A 21,054-nucleotide genomic window follows, 5' to 3' on the forward strand; every position below is an offset into this window, starting at 1 on the left:
GATTCACGGTGTCATCTTAGATCGAAGGCTAAAATCACCACACAGCAACTTAACACTCAAAAGGAAGCTAAGAACTGGGTTGACGAGCTCGTCGTGAGCTCCCTTTTAGCTCATGATTGGCTCCTGCTGACAGTTTTACTTACTGCCTCGTGAGCGGTGCCGTATTTAAATGATTAGTAGTAGTTCTGAAGTATTGGAGATGTCACGAGATTAGAATATGGTCATAAATTAGCCACACCGCAGTGTAAGCCGCAGGGTTCAAAATTTAAGAAAAGAGTAGCGACTTATACAACGGAAATTACGGTAATTCTTTAGAAGATTAAAATATTTTTTCAATTTAATCCACAAACTTATTCTAAATGTTGTAATAACACATTAGCTTTTTGTCATCTCTTGTGATTGCTAGCATTTACTAACCCACCTTTCCACAGTAGTTAAGTTAAACTGCTCCAAACTTGCTACAACCTTTTAAAACCTGTTGGATCATTAGTTTCACGCCAAGGTGAAAGGGTCCAACTCCGTCAGTGTCGTTGGTATCAACCTCCTACAACTACATATAATGGAGCCGCACACTCCTGTTTACTCATCAATACACTTTTACCTCTGCACGCAAGTCTTCTGCAATCTGTCACACAATAACAACACAACTCGACACACACGCACCGGTCGTGTGAAGTGTGTGTCCCCCATCGAGGCGGGCTGGGGTAATCCCAGCCTCCAACTAAAATAGCCGTGTGAGAGGACAGATTGTCAGTTGATCATGGCCAGCCGAGAGCCTTATCCCTTATTGGATCGGCCATGGAGGAGGCTTAGGAATTATCTGAGGCCTCGCTTAATGTGGAGCCGGATCAGCGCCAGAGAGCCACACGGCCCCGAGACACACACCGGGCCCTGAGGAGAGGCGCTGTGTGTGTGTGTGTGTGTGTATACAACATGAAGGTGTGTGTGCACAAAGCTCATCACGGCACACTTAACCCCATCTTGACATCGTCTTGCTTGCGACGCTCCCTTGTCTACATTTCATCATCCAGTGTGTCCTCCTCCTTGTACCCCCCTCACCTTGCTCCTCCATCGTCTTCTTTTTGTGTCACCACCCAGTTCATCCTATATTCCTCCATTTAATTTGACTTCCTGCTTCGCTCCATGAGGGGAAATCTTCACCCTTTAACTCTTCACATACTTTGTCTTGCTGCACCTGAGCTCCTTCTCAAACATTATTAAACAGTTGGTCCAAATCTTCACCTTCCTGAAAAGGATGGAAATGAAATGTAGTTTAGTTTTGTGAAATGAAATGAAGTGAAGTGAAATGAATTTGTATTCTGTTATTTTTTTCATAATTTTTAAAGATGTATTTTATTTCAATATTATTATTTTGTTATTTATTTTTAAAATTACTTTTAATTACATTTTAAACCAATAAAACGTACGATTTCTCACCAATTATAATGTATATATGCATAAATTAAATTAAATGAATTTAAATTAGATTTAATAAACTATTTTAAACTTTTTTTAAACCAATAAAACCTTCTTCATTATGTGTGTATGTGAATTGAATTAAATTAAATTAAATTAAATTAAATTAAATTAAATTAAATTAAATTAAATTTTTAATAAATGTATATATATATATATTTTAACTCATTCAATCTCAGACATTTTTCACAATTCAAGCCCTGCAATACAGGCCATTTTATATGATTTTAGAGGAACGCAAGCGTTCGGGTTTAAAAACACATTTAAATACGTCTTTGGTATTGAATGAGTTAATTCTTTGTAAGACGTCTCTGATCATCATTCACAAATATTCAAAATAATCTATCTTTCTAAATCATTGCCTCTCTGGTCAGTTACCAGTTTTAATTTAATTGCATTTTATTTTGTTTTATTTTTTTATTGATTTAAAAAAACACAAAACAAATTGAATTGAATTTAATGGAGTTATTTTTTACCAATATAGCTGGAGATGTCTCTTTGAGCATCATGTTTTTTTCAGTCTATTTTTTTTGTAAAGAATTAAAAAAAATAGAGCAACCAAGTTATTTTTTCAAAATATGAACTTAACAAAGTTAAAGATGACAAGTGTGAAGAGTGCTCCCTCCATCCCAAGCAGCACTGCGTTAAAGTGGCTTATGCCCAGAGTTATTTCAGGTGGTATTTCCAAATTAGACCTGGATCCTCCTCAGTTATTCGCTAATTCACTCACCTGATCCCCACCGGCTGAGCAATACACCAAGAAGAGGATGTCTGGGTTACCGGGTTACCTCTTGTGGATAAGCAGAAGTAAACAGAGGGATGGACGGGTAATTCCATCCTCTTTCCTTGTGATTACTGACAGCTACTGAGCTCAGATTAGTGGTAGCCTCTTGGCCTTAATAGTCCTGGAGTTCCCAGGGTGAGCCCCGGGTTAGAAGGCCTCCGTGAACGGATGAGAGCTTTAGGAACGTGGCGCGGGCATTCATGGAGATTGTGCAAGTGCTTGTACTACAGTATGTCTGCTTATAGGCTCTATGTGGACTTTTTGCTTAGCAGGGATCAGATGCTAACTACTGGTCGATGTCAACAAAAGTGACAAATATATGTGTGCCCAGATACAGCAAGTGTCTGCATTTTTTGTTTTATGGAAACCAGCTAGGGCCGCACGGTGACCTAGTGGTTAGCATGTTGGCCACACAGTCAGGAGATCGGGAAGATCTGGGTTCTCTGATGGCTGGGCATCTCTGTGTGGAGTTTGCAAGTTCTCCCCGTGTGTGGGTTTTCTCCGGGTGCTCCGGTTGGATGGATGGATGGATGGATGGATGCCAGACCAGTGGTTGGTGATGTCACTTTGTAAAGAAACATGACATCATGTTTGGACACCGACTGACTGGTTGTCTTCACTTTTTTCAATCCACGTAAACAATCCTAGACTTTCTTCTATATCAGCGCTTTAATTATATTTATGATCTAATGTGACTCTTACCTCCACCAAAATAGGGGTCCCTCTCCCCAGCCACTATGTCCTGCTCTCCCCGGCCGATCCCGAGGCGTTCCCAGGCCAGTTGAGAGACATGGTCTCTATAAATGAAACCTTTCAATAAAACGTCAAAACGTTTTTACCCGGTTATTTGACCTACTTTAATGTGATCAAATGCATTATGTGTAGCTTAGCCAAAGCACAGTTAATTGTATATATTTAATAATCTAGAACTTTCGCTTGTATGCACATTTGTTTGTTTGAAGTCACGATGACAGTTTTAGTCCAGACTTTTATAAGTTTTGATATCATATCTCAATTAAAGTGCATCTTCATTAATCCTCACATACGTTTTTTCTGGTTTCTGGTTCCAAGACAAAAAATTCCTGTTTTTGCTTGGTCATTGTCCCATGTGAATGTACCCCATAAAAGGTGATGCTTACATGCTTGGTGACAATAGAACGTGGTTAAAAGAATGCTAGTTAGCCAAAGCAGTTAATGATATTTAATAATCTAGAACAGTCGCTTATATCCACATCCATTGATTTTAATTCCCTATGACAGTTTTAGTCAGGATTTTTGTGTGTTTTGATATCAATTCTCAATAACGTGCAGCTTCATTAATCTGGTTTTTCAAGCGCTAAAGATTTGTTTTTTTTTCAAGTGTTTTTCCAGGTTTGTTTGAATGTTGTCTGGATACGTGAAACTGTTATTGTTCTACAAACGTACTCTATGTGCAATATTGCCTTCTTGCTTAGCGACCACAGAATGTCAACAGCAGAAAGCACAGTTAACGTATACATTTAATAAGCCAGAACAGTCACGTAGATCCACATTCATTTATTTTAATTCCCTTTGACAAATGTTTTGGTCCAAATGTATGTGTGTTGTGATGTTCTCATCATTTCTCAATTAACGTGCAACCTCATTAATCCTCACATACAGTTTTTCGAGCACTGTGTTTTTTTTTTTCCCGATTGGTTTTCAGTTTTGTTTGAATGTCGACGGTATACGTGAAACTGTGAAAACCTCAGCGACAAAACGTTCTTGTTTTACGCAGTTATTGCCGTGCAAACGCACCCAATTAACGGGCAACCTTATTAATCCTCACATATGGATTTTCGAGCTCTACAGGTTAGCGCCTGCCGCTGATTACTTACTACAATAAGATGACACACACATACACACGCAAACGTGCACAAACACATTCACACACAGGCGCTTTCCTCATCTCGTAATTGAAGGTGAGAAATAATTTCATTATCCGCAGGAAAGAGTAATCTGCTCTCGACTCTTGATCCCTTCATTTCCTGCAGAGCACCTCTCGCTACCTGGGAGGTGAACACACACGCACGCACACACACACACACACACACACACACACACACACGCAGGCATGCTTCCTACTATCACCCTGGGCTATTAATGTTATTGGAGTCTGAACCATCAGATTGACATATGCTTTACAAAGCTTTATTACTTAGCGCTGCATTTACACACACACGCACACACACACACACGCACACACAGAATTTTTTTAAATGGAAGATGGTTAATCTGTGCACTGGATTAACGAGCATTTAAATTATCCTGAGTAGAATGAACTGATGGTGCCAGTCTATCATTGTTGTTGTCAACACCGCCTCCATCGTTTCTTTACCACCCTCTGCTGTTCATCTGCCGGCTGTCAAGGAGACATGGGGGGCGTTACAGGGAGGACAGGGCGGCCAGACCATCAATACATGGGTCAAAGGTTACCGTCAGGGCGCTGTTGCGTTTCATGAACCCGAGGGCGGCTAATTTAAAGGAGGGTAGCAGAGGGGAGGAATTAGCATGCAGTTTAAGGCACACAATAGCTGACATGCACTTATTGTGAAGGATGAAGCGCAGTGTCCAGATTTAGTCCAGCAGAACAAGCCGTTTAACCTCTTGGCCTTTTGTCGGAGCTGCAGGTGAAGGACGTTAAACTAGCCTGTCATCATTTACATTAAACAATCTATTTATTCAAGTTTAACTTATATTATACATTTTTCCCCTCCACTAAAATTACACCTTTATTGTTGTAATATAACCCATTTATTCTTGTAAAATTAAAACTAATATTTTGACTTGACTTTAAACTGTAAAATGTATTTTACTTTACATTACAACTTTTTTCTTGCAAAATTACAACTTTTCTAAACTTGTCATTTCTAATTCCATAATTTTCTAATGATATATTGACTTTATGTCATAAAAGTATTACTTTAGTGTCTTAATATTTGGACTTTATCCTTAGCATTCTTCTTAATATTGTTTGTCATAATTCCATGTATACGACGTTCCTGTTTGACTTTGACTGTATTTCTGTCTCATGATGTTACGACATTTCTCCTTTTCCCTTATATTAACATATAATTCATTCCTTCACTTTAATCTCATTATAGTTTGAATTTATTTTTTTAGAAAGTCTCATTATATTATGACTTTCATTTTGTAACATTGCAAATGTATTCTCCTAAAATCACAGTGCTATTGTCAACAACACTTATTAAGTGATTTTTTTCCCCTCTGATATTATTTTCACTTTATTCCCACCAATGTTTGACTTTATTCTCCTGGTATTGTTTTTTTTCTTGTCAGTGTGGCCCTAATACTTTGTACTGAGTTGCCAACAAGAAAGTTGAAGACTAGTAAAAGCCTGCAGCAATCGATGAGGCAGCACCAACGGCAGCAGCATGAGGACCAAAGGAGAAAAAGACACCAAATTCAAAATGTCACCTTATTAAGCTGTATATACAGTATCTTGACACTCCCTAGATGCACACTTCTCCTTTGGATGTCATTCTATTTATGTACAATGTTGTGAGTGTGTGTATGTGTGTGCTGTCAAGTCCAAAAATGTATGCGTTTTTTTTTCTAATGACAAAAAGGAATATTTGGACACTTTATCAATAGGCATTATTAAATCCTGCTTGCTCCAGCTAATCTTGGCAAGCAGGAGCGAGGACACACACACATACAAGCACACACACACACACACGCACACCGAGGCAGGAGTGAGCGCTGATGTCCGCCCCATGACTTGAAGAGAGGAGCCTTTGTAAGCCGCTTATTATATTGACTAGCGCCTTCTCCCTGGCTGGTTTTTGCTCTCCTCTTTACTGTCTTCTATCTCCTTCTGTACCTCTTTTGCTCACTCACTTTCTGCAGTTCTCTCTAACCACCCCCCAAGCCCGTCCTTATCCCCCACCTGACACCTCCCAGCTTGTTGTCATCTCTGTAGAACTCCTACATGTCGGCACACATGCGACGCTTGCAACATGCATTCTCCTTCAAAGGCAGAAAGCTGAAGTTTTTATTCAAATGAATGTTTGTGCTTCTTCTGCTGCCAAGGTGTGTGTGTGTGTGCGTGTGTGCGTGCATGTAGGTGTGTGTGCGTGTATGTGTGTGTGAGACATCACAGCACCGAGCATCCAAGTGTGTGTTACATGCACAGCAGAAGGAGAAGGGCTGACAGTAGGTGATAAGCCAGATAGGCCTGCATGCTGTGATTATCACCCAGTGGACCTCTTGTCTCACACACACACACACACACACACACACGCACACACAAACACACATGATGAGAGAGGGAGGATTTAGGAAAGACAGACAGACGGACTTGGATCATAAGGAAAGGTAGAAGCCACCAGAGAAGGCCAAGCTGGAAAACACAACGTAGAAAATGACATTGGTTTATTATACTACTCAGGGTTTTATGCTGCTGATAATCATCCATGAGTGACATCAGCCGATACCAATACTGACCATATGGATTAACTGTATATTTTTCTATTTATTTATGACGAGTGCTATTGGCCAGGGGAGCTGTATCGGAGGAAAAGTTAGGACAATTCCAAAGTCTCCAAAAATAGGTAAAAAAATAAAAAGAGGAGCCCAACGTGATTTTCTTTTTTTTTTTTTCACGGGGCCCAGAATTCCTGGCTGCAGCCCTGCTATATTGGCTTTTTTTTTTTGGTCTTACTGTCATCTATTATGTATTATTATCCTGATTACCAAAGAAAACATGACATGGAACGCAGGAAGTGTTGTAATACATGTGGAATAGATGGGGGGTAGGATTAAATAAGCTTTGCTTCTTCCTACTCCTTTTTGACATGTGTAACTGTCAAAGAATGATTCATGAGATGTACTTCATTGTAACCTTCATGTTCAAATAAACTAAACCAAACCAAACCAAACTAAATGATCTGAAAAAAGGAACCATAAAATCACCTTAATTTAGGCAATTTGACTTACTTTGGAAAGAGAGCATATTTCACTCGTGAAATTTACTGAGGATGAGACGCCTTCTTTAAGGAGACGTTCAATGCGATTGCATTGTCTGATGGAGCTCTCACGGCGGGACTTACAGGTAGCACGTAGAGGGGATCCAAGCGAGAGAGCAGTCGGCGTAATCCGGTTTCTTCCACCACTGAGAAAGGCTGGTCATCTAGTCCGATGAATCAAATTTTCCGGGGTATTTATTTAGCCTTGTGACTGTTACACTCATACGGGCGAGTGTTGTCCACCCATGACTAAGTTAGCTGCCGTTTGACTGTCTGCTGCTGCAACGTGAGCCTTGAAAACTCACCATACGCCTTCAAGTGTCTGTTTTTCCAAGTGCCGTGTTAAATTGAAGCTTTGTAACATGCTAGCCCTGCGATATATTAATCGTGGCATGTGTTGCAGGATGCAAAGTTTACATCACTCCCACAAATGCCAAATACGGTATAATCTTAAGTTATGACTAAAAGAAGTACAATTCCCCTGATGCTTCAGGGTGTAAAAATTGGACGAGTGAAGTGGACGCTAATATCATGTTTTGAAGTCTTTGAAGTCAGCGATCGTGTTTTGATCGGACACATCTTAAGCAAGTGTAGATATTCCTACAGCTTCTGTTTGGACTGCTTGCACCGCGGCAGCTATTGAACTCATCTCACGTCTCATCATCAGAGCTAAAAAGTGCGAACATAGAGTGGCGGTAGAGTTTGCGAGGTTTATAGTGTATCTTGTATCTCATGTCTCTTCTGTTGTTGTTGCTTAATTTATTGGTATTAATGTTTCTTATGTTCTTATTCTTTTTCTTGTGTTTTCTTTCTTTTTGGGAGAATGAACAGAACAAGAATTTCATTGCATAGCAGAACTACAGTACCTGTTTTACTGTGCATATGAAAATAAAACTCTTGAATTGAATCTTTCTTTATAGCGTGTCAAAGAATTGACAGTAAAAGAAATAGTACGAGCCACAGGTGATCGATTTTTGTGATAAGGCATTGACGGCATATGCCGATCACGTGCTTTTTGCCGATACTGATTGGTCCATCGGCACATCCCTCGTTTTTAGCGCTAATAATAATGACAGTATTGTGTTTTGATGCTCATGTTCTGTGTGTGTTTTCAGGTGTGTGGCCCTCAGAGGAGGCCATGGCTCATTACTGTCTGCACAACCGTCACATGTTCAAGTAAGTTCCCCCTCACCTGCACATTGACACGCAATTCACTAAAAATGACATCACACGCCTCAAAAAAGTGGACCTGGTGCGCCAGTAAAATAAAATGTCGTTTTTTAAATGTATTTTTCAGGAAAAAAACACCACATTTTGCATAATTTGAACGTGTCAATGTTAGGGCGCCCGCTTGTCACCTGAAAATAAATTGGTGATTGTAAACAGGTGAAAGCATCGCTGCACTGCATAGAGAAGCGGTTCTCAAATATTTTCCATTATGCCTCTCTTAGGGGACAGACATTTTTCCACGCCCCCCTGAATTGTGATACTATTGAGACCCTGATAATATTTATTTGTTTATCTGTACAAACTACTATATGAGCTGCTGGCATCGCCGTTTACACGCGTCCACGAGTGTTGCTCTTTTCTTCCTCACACGAGCACCCGGCAGCCCCTCTGCAGCACGGACACTGAAAAGCGTCCAAGCCTAACTTTGATTTCCACTCAAGGTGGAGCGTCACCCTTTGATTTCCTGTTTTAACATTCAAGAGGCAGGTGGGCAGGAAGAGAGGGCTATTGATTAGCGTAGCGCCGTGAAGGTCAGCTAGAAATGGAGGGAGAGAGGAGGGAGGGTAGGCGGATGGGATGAAAGTGGACACGGCCCTGAGACGGAGGGGAAGGTGAGATGAAAGCAGGGAGAGGATGGCGAGAGGCTGACAGGCAACACAATATGTTTCCTGCTGATTGAGCCTACCAGTTGACAATACATGTTGATTGCATTGATCACTTAACCCAGTGGTGATAGTACGTGTTTCTCTTCAAATTTCTCAAATAGCTTATATTTAATGAAAAAACAGTGTAATTAGAATTTTGGGTAATCCAGAATAGCACAGACGTTTCATGAGCATTTCAGGAACAATACGTTTTTATCCACAAATGCAAAATTATTTGAACAAAATGCGTCTGTACAGGGTTTCAGTACAAATCAAGCAAGCAGGTGGAAATGCTTGTAGTCTTGTCTTGACTTGAGACTTGACTTGTACTTGCACGTCTGTACTTGAGACCTGACTTGACATTAAGACTTCAGACTTACTTGAAACATTGACTTGCTCCCACCTCTGGTTTCTTCCATGAAAGCGGGTTTCAAACTGCACTACAGAGGATTTTCATCACTTTAAGGAGTATTGATAGACAAAACCCTGCTGCATACATTAAAAATCAGATTAAGATTCTTTTCTTGGTTTTTTTTTTTTTTTGCTTATACGAAGACCTGCGACCCACCAGCATGTCTGTATATGCACATCTGTAGACATGGTTTGGTGTGAGTGTTTGAGTCAAGCTAAAGCTCATACCCACTCTATCCTCTCAGGGGCGCCATCTGTGAGTTAGGAGGAGGCATGACTTGTCTTGCCGGACTCATGGTAAGTGAACACTTGGATTGTTTTGGCTTAAAAGGGCTACACATTCATGCATTTTTGTTGTGTGTGTGTGTGTGTGTGTGTGTGTGTGTGTCATCATTTTATGAAGATGACAGTGTAGGCTACATGCAGATGATGAATCATCATTCATGCTTTTTCTCAAGTGTTCTCTACTTGGAGGGGAAAATTACTCTCAGATGAGTCTGGAGAGGAAACACACACAAGTTAAAATGCTCTCAATGCCAGGAACTAGACCAAGTCATCTGTGCAATGCAGTTTTCCCCCCGTTTGGCTTAATGCTTGTTGGATGAATAGTAAATTGTCAATGACTCGCAGGTGTGTCAGTGACTCGATAGGCTTCAGTTTAGCACACACTAATTTGCATAGCAACACCAGCTGGTATAAAGTAGCTGCAGGTCTTCCATACACACACACACACACACACACACACACACCTTGATACACGCTCACAACATATATAGGCTTTATTATCCAAGGGTTTTAAGGGCCCCCTCCACATAGCAGGCATCAGTGTCCCATCGATTTGCTGCGATGGTGTGTGTGAGTGTGTGTTAGTGTGTGTAAAAGCCAGGTTTTTATCTCTCGCCAGTCAATACATCGTGTTTTGACATTGCTGGAGATGGAATCCTTCGCTTTCTCCCGTCTCCTTCACCTCCGCCGCCCCCCCCTCCGATATATGTCACTGACACCATACTCATTGTTTTCAAGCTTCGTTATTAGTGGTCATGGTTTCGTTTTTGGCGATTTTGGCTTTCACATTTAATATAGTCATTTATTCCGCACGTTATACACGTACAGTGTTACCCTTGCACAACCTAATGGGAGCTCGAATGGGACGAAGTAGAGAGATGAGCCAAACAGGCCTAAACATGATGACATGCTGGGCATCCGTTTCACTCAAGTCCTGTTGGTGGCGGTAAAGTGCAATATGAAGTGCCGACTGCCACTCACTAAACTCCATTTGCTGAATCTGCACCATTTGCCCCCAATGCAAGTGGACTGTAATGCTGCAAAACACAACAATTTGTCAAGTAGCACTTTTTGACCCATGCACCGACCATCTACATGCATCATTTTGCATGTTGTTTTTCAGTAGCTACGGTTTCACTCATTCATTTCATTATTTTAAATCACAGCTCCATCTGCTGGATCTGACAGGTCACTACGCCCCTCCGCCCCCAATGCAAGCAGACTGTAACGTTGCAAAGTCATCCTTGACTCATGCACTAACCCGCCAGTTGCTTGTGTCGTTTTTGAGTAGCTGTAGTTTCACTCACTCATGAACAAATTCATTCTTAGTAAAGAAACAGTGTGCAACGATAACGTAACCTGTGATAATGTGATTATGTATATATACTGTACAGTCGTCCCTCACCGCATTGCGGTTCAAATTTTGTGGCTTCACTCCATCACCGTTGTATGTTCAAACATATATTAATGAATAAATCATGTTGTTTTGTGATTGAATGTGCCCTATTATTAGTATAAAAAATGCAGTTTTAAGCAGATTGCACGTATGTTTTGCCTAAATTAAGCATTTTAAAACAGAAAGATGACTAAATGAAAGTCATTAAGAAGACACATTCAAATTGTGAATGTAGTATTCTACAATGGTCACTAGGTGTCAGTAATTGTTCGGTAGGAGGGCACCACACCTGATCGCTGGACCAACAGGCTTTTATGGCAGGTTTAAATGATCCCACAACACAGTACAATAATAATCATCGTTGTTGTTGTCGTCGTCGTCGTCATCATCACAATAATAACACAAGCTACTGTTGTCGCCATAACCCACGAAAAGCTAAAACTCAACTTTGAAACCTAAAGTCGTAATTACAAGAAGAAAGTAAAATAAAATAAACAGAAATGGAAAAAAAAACAGCTGTAATTTTACGAGAATAAAGGCAAAAATTATGAAAAAATGTTTTAGTGACAGAGATGAAATATTAAAGAAAAATATGTTATTTTTTTAAAAAGTCATAATATAATGAGAAACAATACAAAAAAATAAAAATAAAGTTGGAATTTTTGTAAAATTCGGTTGGGGAAAAAGTTATATTATTGACACAAAATTAAAATATAAGGCGAATAAAGTCATAATATTATGAGAAGAAAATGTACACAGATTATGTAAGTAAAAAGTTTTTCTTCTTCTTTTTCACTTATATCACAAAGCTTAGATGCAGTTTTTTTCTTGAAATCTATATAACCTTTGAGCATATCTACATGTGTTGTTTTACAAAATATCAAAGTGGCCCTTGCATCAATGTGGCCCTTGGTGGAAAAAGTTTGGACACCCCTGTCATACATTTTAGGATTTGGGGAATTTTTGATCGTACATTGCACAGATTAAAGAACAAATATGATAATTATTGTATGCCTGGCAAGGCTTCTGCTTCTTCCAATGTGTGCGCCGCTATTATAAGCCCCCCTTGCAACAATATTTATATTCACTAACAATATTAATACACAGGTTTTGAGAATGTTCAATTTAAAAAAAAAAACACTCAACTCACATAACATTCCTCAGGGCTTTCTTGTACATTGATCATAATCAGCAAGTACATTTATGCCAATTATTGGGGGGAAAATGCATTGTGTGTTTGGGGTGTGCTGCAGCGCAGGTATCGGGCCACTGCTCCTACAATTGCCAGGTTGGGTTTCCTGATCTTTCAGCTGGACGTTTCAGCCTGGAGGTCACTTCCTGCTTTGGAGCAGATGGTGGGACACACGTCGCTCTGCGGGGACCCCAACACACACACATACACGCACCCTGCAGGCCTTGAACATGTGTGTGTGAAAGCATGCATGTGTGTATGAATATTGTGTGTGTGTGTGTCCTAGATGCTTCACATATGACTTTTGTTTATTGCGTGTGAAAGATAACACTGACTTTGATTTGTGTATGTGCATGGTTGCACTTGCACACATACAAAACCTGACATAAAGTGAGTGATATTTTTTTAAAGCCGTGAATAGGGGTTACACGTAAGCACACACCTCTTTATCTGTATTTGCTACACACACTGTGCAGCACAAAGCTCTCTATCCATTCTCCCTCCCTTCCATTTTTCCTCTCTCTCTCTCTCTCCCTCTCTGGCAGTCTGCGCCGCAAAGTTATATGAAGGGCATCAGGCAGGCCCGGCAAGCCGAGCGCAGAGTGACAGCGGCAAACGGAGTGATGGCTTGGCCCGATAAACAGCCGCCGTCAAATGAAAAGGCTCAGCACTTGCCATCATCCCCCTGTCACAATGCAATTACTGAACAGAGTGATAGCAAGATAGCAGCCCCCACCGCTAGCCACCGTGATAAAAGTATTGACTGATTTGATTGAATGATTAAAATAATGCAGACATAGAAATAGGCTGAAGCTAGATAGAGAGAGAGTGGGAGGGAAAATGGCAGGCAAGGAGGGCCCGGTCCGCTATAAGAGGCGTTCTTGCAAATATGTCATTCTTGTGTTCTGATGTTTGCCTTGTCTGAGGTCTTCTCCTCCTCCTGGCTTTTCTGTTCATGTTGCTTCATTTCTTCTTCTGGCAGGTTGCCGTTTGTGCTGACGTGAAGGAAGTTCTGCTATCAGATGGGAATGAGAAGTCTATTCAGAGTATCCTTTCATCCCAGGGTGGCATTCTTCTTACTTTGAGCTGTTTGATTAGTTTAAAAATGAGCATAAACGCTACTGAAAGCACGTTACTGTAAATACTACCTCAGCATCACATGGTTACGTAAAGTCAACGCACTGTGACAACAAGATGACATTGTGGGACAACAAGGCTTGCAAATATGTGAAAAAAGACCAAGATAATTTGGTAATGGTTTAGGTGATCTTGAAGATGCTTCACAAACTTTAAAGTGCGTCACTTGCTTTGCACAACTCAGCATGTCTGAAAAGGAGTAGGAAAGAGTAAGAATAGAGTTTATTTAATCTAAACCCCTCTCCGTGTCTCAGCAACTACTTGCTGACTTTAACACGTATATTATATATATTACCCTTTTCTAATAGGATATATTAAAGTTTGTAGAGTTTGTACAGCTGGTTTACTCAGTAACAAAGAATTAACAAATCAATTAAAAAAATAACTGTTGCTTTAAATCTACAAGCCTCAGTAAAAGAAGGCTCCAAATTGTTGCAGAGGTATGAAAGACACATGTCAAAAAAGACATTAAGATTGTTTTTTAAATATTTCAAGGAAATATGAATATACTAAATAAATAATAATAATAATAATAATAATAATAGATAATCAATCTGTCTATACATAGGCACTTACCAAAACATCTCTCGTACTGTATGGACATTTCATAACTCTTGTACATTGCTATATATACTGTGTATTTATATTATATATTTACCGCACCAGTTCATAAGCCGCACCCACTACATTTAGAGGAAAAAACATATTTGTTCATATATAAGCAGCACCGGTGTATAAGCCGCACGTGTCCACGTCATAAAATGACAAATTTTGGCATGCGCAAGTCAGTGAGGACCAGTCAGCTCTTTATTTGACAGGAGCCAAGCTTGAGCTATGAAAAACTCACCACGAGCTTATCAACCCTTTGGAAATTGCTGGAGGTCATTACTCACTATAACAGTCTGACTCACGGTTTCATTTTACAAACATTAAACTTATCACACAGCAACTTAACGCTCAAAAGGTATATTGAAAATATACATCCTTCCATCTTTTTTCCATACCGCTTCTCCTCACTAGGGTCGTAGGGGTATGCTGGAGCCTATCCCAGCTGATTTCAGGCAACAGGCGGGGTACACCCTGGACTGGTCGCCAGCCATGTATCAATTGGAGTTTACAATAACAAACTATTAATATCTACCCATAATGCATTACTGCCAGAAAAGCAGTTAATTGGAGGACAAGCAACATATATGGATGGCGCTGCAATGCTGCCTCTGTCCACTAGAGGGAGCCAGAGGAACTTGTACCACAGAGCCCAGAGGGAGGCTGACGTCATTGCTGCGCCTCAATGAATGCATTGCTCGGAAGCAATGCCTTATGGGAAAACTTTAAAATGTTGATTTTTTTTTTCATTTTAAAGTTGTATTGGTACATGTTTGCATATTTCTGAGGTATACTTTTGGAGTGTTAAGTTGCTGTGTGACGAATTTAGTGTTGTTCTCAGTAAGATGGCACCATGAGTCAGACTGTGATGTTGTTATCCTGTTATATATAATGACCTCCTGTGGTTTCCAATGGGTTCACAAGCTTGTTGTGAGTGCACTGACAGCTCGTGATTGGCTCCTGCCAAAGAAAGAGCTAGTGAGTCCAGTCGTTGTGTCAAGTGCTTGTTCACAGGACAGAGAAGAATGAATTTAGGCTGATTTGAAACATTTTCTGTCCCTATTCTGTATATAATTTTATTTTATCATACTATATTACATTTGAAGTCTGCAGTCCATTATATTGGGTTTACTTTCCCATCCACTTGACACAATTTGCTGTATTTCATTCATTATCTTGCATCCCTCCACTTCCTTTCTCCCCTCCCTCACATTTCATTCATTGAGCAGCTACATACACAAACAAGAAACAGGAGTTCTGACCGACAAAAAGGAAAACAGGAAACATTGCAAAAGTGGCATTTCTTCCCCATTGACTCGTACGGCGTGTCCATATTTAGCCCTGCTTACAATACCTCTCCATGTCCCAGACGGCTACAATGCTCCTCCACTGATCACAATAAGACCAAACAATAACACTGTGGAGACTGTAACGTGCACACACTCGTGCACAAACAATGCAACATTGACCCGCCTGCCTGCTTTGTTTCACCACAACAAACACGCACGCACAGAAATGACAAGAATTTAGCTTGAGGCTGCAATGGAAGCAGACACGTGTGAATGGTGGACATATATCAAGACAACACACATTGTTGGCCTCATTCACAGTGCAGATACGCAACACACACTGCTGCTGCGTGCTTCATCAATCACCTCAAAAGTACTTTTTCATTTTCCAAATGAATGTTAGCTGCCACTCGACTGATTTAAGACATAGATGCAAGTAACCTCTGATTAGTTTGTATTGAAAAACTCCTACAGGGAATCATGTAGATAGAAAGAATCTGTTCAGCCTATAACGTGACAACGGACATGCAGAGAGATTACCGTGCGTGTCTGGGAGGCCGGTCTCTTCACATTAACACAAAACACCAAGCAAACTTTGCGGTTACAGTCTCCACATTGCTGTTCTAATTTTGCAGCTTCGCTCTATCGCTATTTAAAAAAAAACAGTATTACTGTAATTAATAAATCATGTTTTTTCACGGTTAATATAGCCAATTATTAGTCAAAAAAATGCATATTTAAGTTAATTTGGCGTGTTTTTGCCTAAATTAAGCATTTTCAAGCATAAAAATGACTAAATGAAGTAAAATACAAATATAAAGCCTTCTGAAGATGCATTCAAAGGCATGAATCAATGTAGTATTCCACACTGGTCACTAGGTGTCAGTAATGTTACTGTAATGTTCGGTGAAGCACACAAGCATCAGACATGATCGCCAGAACAACAGGCTTTTGTTGCAGGTTAGAATTATCTCACAACAGGCACAATGTTAATAGCATAATAGTCATAGTAATAATAATCATCATCATAATAATAACACAGGCTACTGTTGCGGCCGTAATCCACTCAAAGCTAAAACTCAACTCTGAACCCCCGACATCACTTCCTGTCCTCCACTTTTCCAGAACACATGTATTGCACATTTATGTTTTAAATAGCTTATTTTCTCTGAGTATGTCGACTATATTGGGTGATTCAAGTGTAAAGGTGACTAAATGGGTGTTATTTCATGTCTAGAGGGCTCTAATAATGTTAAAAAACGTATTTCAAAGGTCATCAACAAGTTTTCTATGCTCGTAACCATGAAAATATTTGATTTATAAATAAGGAATCATATACTTCACGGAAATCCACTTATAAGGTCGGATCTGGAACCAATTGACCTACAATTCATTCTTCTTTTATCACTGATCACTGATGTTATTGTACTAACAGTAACAAAAAGGACAGATACTGTATGTCAACACCCCATTTCCTGCTCTATGGTTATCATTACGCTACGCCTTTACCTTTCTGGGGTGACATCACAAAAACAACATTAAAAAAAAGCAAAAATATTGTATAGTTGACGCTTGTGTACACTGTAGTCACCTGGGCATTTCAACTTTTTACCTCTGTGATTGTGTGTGTGTGAGTGTGTTGACCTCTCCCCCAGTGGTGTGCCACTGATGAGATTACCGTAAGCTGCTCTGTCATCGCCATGCACAACACACTGATGCACAGGTGTGTGTAATAGTGTTTAAATGTGTCCTAGCCTACATACTATGTGTGTGTGTATCGCTATCGTATTTAAGGCCTCTTCAATCCATATAGTATCAACCTCTCGCTCTCTCTCCTTTGCTCGTTCTGTGCCTCCCTCACTCGGGCATCTTTGGCGATTGGATTTGTCTCTTCTCGGGCTTTAAGGACAAGCAAATCCTAATTGAATTGCAGCGCAACTCCACGAGCCAGTGTATTAATAGACAACTTGACATCAATCGCCCTGCCTTTGGTGTGTGTGTGTGTGCCTTGCAATCCAATGATGGCGATGGGGGCTGGAGGGTGCTGTGATCTCCTCCTCCACTCTGGATCCATGTGGACATACTATTTGACCTCAGCCAATAACCTCCAGTTGGAGTTGTGTTGATGGTGTACCTAATGTTTTGGTCAGCAAGTGCATTCTAAGGTGCAATGAGTCATGTTTTATTTGGAGAGGAGATGGAGGGCAGCAAGAAAAGGGAGCACTGCAACAAAGTTGAGACTGCGGCGTACGTCAATGACTGTATGCGTTTGTTTGTGCAAGCTAATTCTTCTACTCCTGAACCGCAGAGCACAAAAGGGTGAACATTTGCCAAAACACGCCCCCTACTGTGTTCCCTGTGCTATTATATTAGTTTTCTGACAAATACGCTACATGATGGCGCTGTTATTAAACACCAACGTTTGACCTCTGTAAATCGCATTGACTTGAAATTTCTCACACAGCTTAATACCCATCTTTACCTTTTGGGTGTTTAGCCGAATCACCACGAGCTTTGGTACACACTTTTAAGAGACTAACAAGCACGTGTGTGTAAAAGTCCAGCAAGAAAAACACGGCCGCCATCAATCAAAACGTCTTTGCGGGGACACGGCGGGACTTAGCAACAAATTGTCAAAAGTCATTGGCTATTTGTGTAATGATTATAACACTTTGAGGATGTCTGTATCAGATCTGTGCTAGCGTGTCTTCCAAACCCGTAGGGGTTGTGCAAATGTCATTTACAGTTATGTGGCACTTTTTTTCGATGCAAGGATGCTCTTTACAAAGTCTTACAACTGGATGGACATGTGAGAGTAAACACACTTCTCACCAACACAGACTACAGTAGCTCAAATAGCTTCATTTTGTCTTCCAGATGAATCTATGATTACTTTCTTATATTCAGCACTTAGTTTTTTCAAAGCTATAGGCAAGGCAAGCTAAGATCATTCATAGAGCACAATGCTTCAGAAAAGAAGGCCAAAATCACTTCATAAAACATAAAATCATTCTGAAATCCTTACATAAGATTCCATAAAACATAACAGTAAAAATGAGTGCAGATAAAATACTTTCACTTGTCATATGCACAGCTGAATAGAAGTGCTTTCAGCCTGGATTTTGAACATCCAAACAAAAGTCTATATTGATGGCGTTTTACCTTGATATGTTCTGTCACCTGCAGTCAATGCTTTACTTGTTTTTGGAGTGCTGTGTTGCGTCCTTGACTTGCACATCAGATGTGCGCGGGATTGTCGAGAGGAACAAGCAAGCCGGGGTGTTTGGGTCAACGCACGTATCTACCAGGTGAGAACTTTTTTGTGTATTTTTTTTGCTAACATTTGCAGCCTTTGCTTTTAATGCCTGGAGTCATCATCATGCCGTGAGCAAACACCTTTTTCCCCAGTATGCACACCGCGCTACAACACTCACAACTTTAGCTACAGAGTCAAATACCAGCGGGAAGCTCTGAAGATCAAGGTAACTTGTTTGCAACTTAAAATGTCTAATTGTACTTATTTGGGGAATCAGTTGCAATTTTTGCAGTACTTTTCTTCCCCTTCTGCAGAGTAAATGTGATAAAAGAGCCCCCTTTTTTCACATTTGTAACTTCTGTGTCTTCGTCTTCCTTTTGGAATAAGCAAATAGGATTCAAAAAGCCAAAGAAAAAGCTAAACACAGGGTTAATAGCTCGCTGAACTGAGGTCTGTCGAGTTGTGCTTCACTTGGCGGCAATCGGAACGCCAAAGTTTTGTGTGACTTTTTGGTTGTATTCCAAATTATACAACGTCAGGACCGGTTGACCTTAGAGCAGTAGCGGCTGCTGGTCTTTCAAGGAGGGGAAGCTCATTTTTTTATGGTCTACATCATAAATGTGTTTATTTATTTATATGTAAATTGTAGTATCTGCCATGATGTGCACCTTGCTAGCAGCTGGAGCTGCTGCGCGAGGCTACTGTGTTGTGACGGGGGGGGGGGGGGGGGGGGGGGGGGGGGGGGAGAAGCTCTGCAGCTGCCACTGCTCGGTGTGGAAAAAAACCACAGAGTGACAGAAGAGAGTCACCAAACACAACGCTAGTCGTTTTTAACAAAGACAAAGTCGCTGGGGATTGGTAAGGGCTCCAAATCGGTTCTGTACAACAGAATGAAAAACTTGGAAGATGCTCCTCCGGCGGAGGTTTATACTTCAAGATCGCTGATTCACGCATTTCACTGTCAATCAAAAAGGGATTCTGCCTCAGACAGATCATCTAATCATCATGCAGAAGCCGAGCGTCCGGGCCAGCCCACTGCCCCACACCCCCAGACACGCTGACAAAGCCCAGTATTTATCCAATGACCGTCCAGTTTCGCGCAGTGGAACAACCCACTCTTTGCTTCCCCATCAAAGTCAAGTAGACGCTCAGCGTCCGACTGTGGAAAAGCGCATGTGGCGCTGCGGGGATGAATGAGAAGGAAGCCGTGTCAGTTATCTGTGATAAGTACCTGATTTTGAACAAAAGGTATTCTAGCGCATATTTAGTCAATGAAATGTACACACAGCAGTACATATTTCACCACATTTTGGGGTTGTTTTTTTGGGACATTTCAGGGGAAGCGCAGTCTTAGAGCAGTCGCCACTGCCTTCGAGGCTCCGCTGTGTTCGCACTCACTCTTCCAGTTTCCTCATTCCTCTTTGAACCAGATGCTCTGCGGTGAGCCCTTGTAGACCCGTTGATTCACTCCATCAGTGTCTGCAGATACGACAAACGAAGGAACTCTTAAGTACTTACTTACAGTAACTTACTTACTTACAACACCCATACAGTATAGTGTCTGTGTGTCTGTGTGTGATTGAGTCGTTCAAGCTCAATAATTCTTCTTGATGGGATGCTGTCATCCATAAAGCGCCAAGAACGTCCCGCTAGAAAGGACTAAAATGTGTTTTAATTGTTGTCCCCCTCGCTCCACAAAATATGTTTCTTCTTCCTTTTCCTCCTCCCTCCTGTGCATATTTGCACAAGTGGAAGATGGAGAGAAAAAGTAAACGTATAATTAAGCCACATTACTTTGATTGTTTTCTTTTCAGATTACGCCGCGCCGCACCGGAGGGCGCTGGGCACGATTGCGATTGGGCAACAGGAGAGGAGGGTGGGAGGGGCATGTGGCATGTGTGTGTGTGTGTGTGGGGACCCCCGGCGTGAATGAGGATTGTGTTTCTAGCAGGGCCTAATGTTTTGTTTACAGAGTGTTAATAATGGCTAATTGATAATCCCACAATATGATAGTGTGAGCGAGTGGCAAGAAAGGAGAAAATGGCTCAGCACTTATCATGCATGCACATTTGACACCCTCCAAAAAACAAGCGTGAGTTTATTTGATCCAGCGCACATCCTGAGACTAATCAAAATGAGACCCCAACTTTCTATATGAAAGTATAAGCAAACCAATATATAGGTTGCTATTTCCTCTTCTTTATTACGTCATTTACTTATAAATACTGTACCACTCTAATAATACTTAAGTCAGAGCTGTCCAAAGTGCAGCCGAGGGGCTATTTTTGAATTGCAGCTTATTTTATATTGGCCCTAGGAACATTCTGGAAATTGAATCTATT

The 21,054-nt window shown here is 40.8% G+C and overlaps 1 protein-coding gene across 2 annotated transcripts in view; it reads left to right on the forward strand.

Annotated features, from left to right (window-relative positions):
* The window catches only part of camkmt (calmodulin-lysine N-methyltransferase), a 136,905-nt gene that overhangs the window by 88,173 nt on the left and 27,678 nt on the right, over positions 1-21,054 (forward strand). For both annotated transcript variants that reach the window (XR_008573742.1, XM_054799446.1), the window contains exons 4-7: positions 8,382-8,442; positions 9,797-9,848; positions 13,407-13,470; positions 18,698-18,764. Coding sequence is in view for 1 of the 2 variants with exons in the window: in XM_054799446.1 (XP_054655421.1) it covers positions 8,382-8,442; positions 9,797-9,848; positions 13,407-13,470; positions 18,698-18,764 (244 nt within the window). In the remaining variant the exon portion in view is untranslated. The remainder of the gene's footprint in view (positions 1-8,381; positions 8,443-9,796; positions 9,849-13,406; positions 13,471-18,697; positions 18,765-21,054) is intronic.

This window comes from Dunckerocampus dactyliophorus, chromosome 14 (assembly GCF_027744805.1).
Source record: "Dunckerocampus dactyliophorus isolate RoL2022-P2 chromosome 14, RoL_Ddac_1.1, whole genome shotgun sequence".
NCBI lineage: Eukaryota > Metazoa > Chordata > Actinopteri > Syngnathiformes > Syngnathidae > Dunckerocampus > Dunckerocampus dactyliophorus.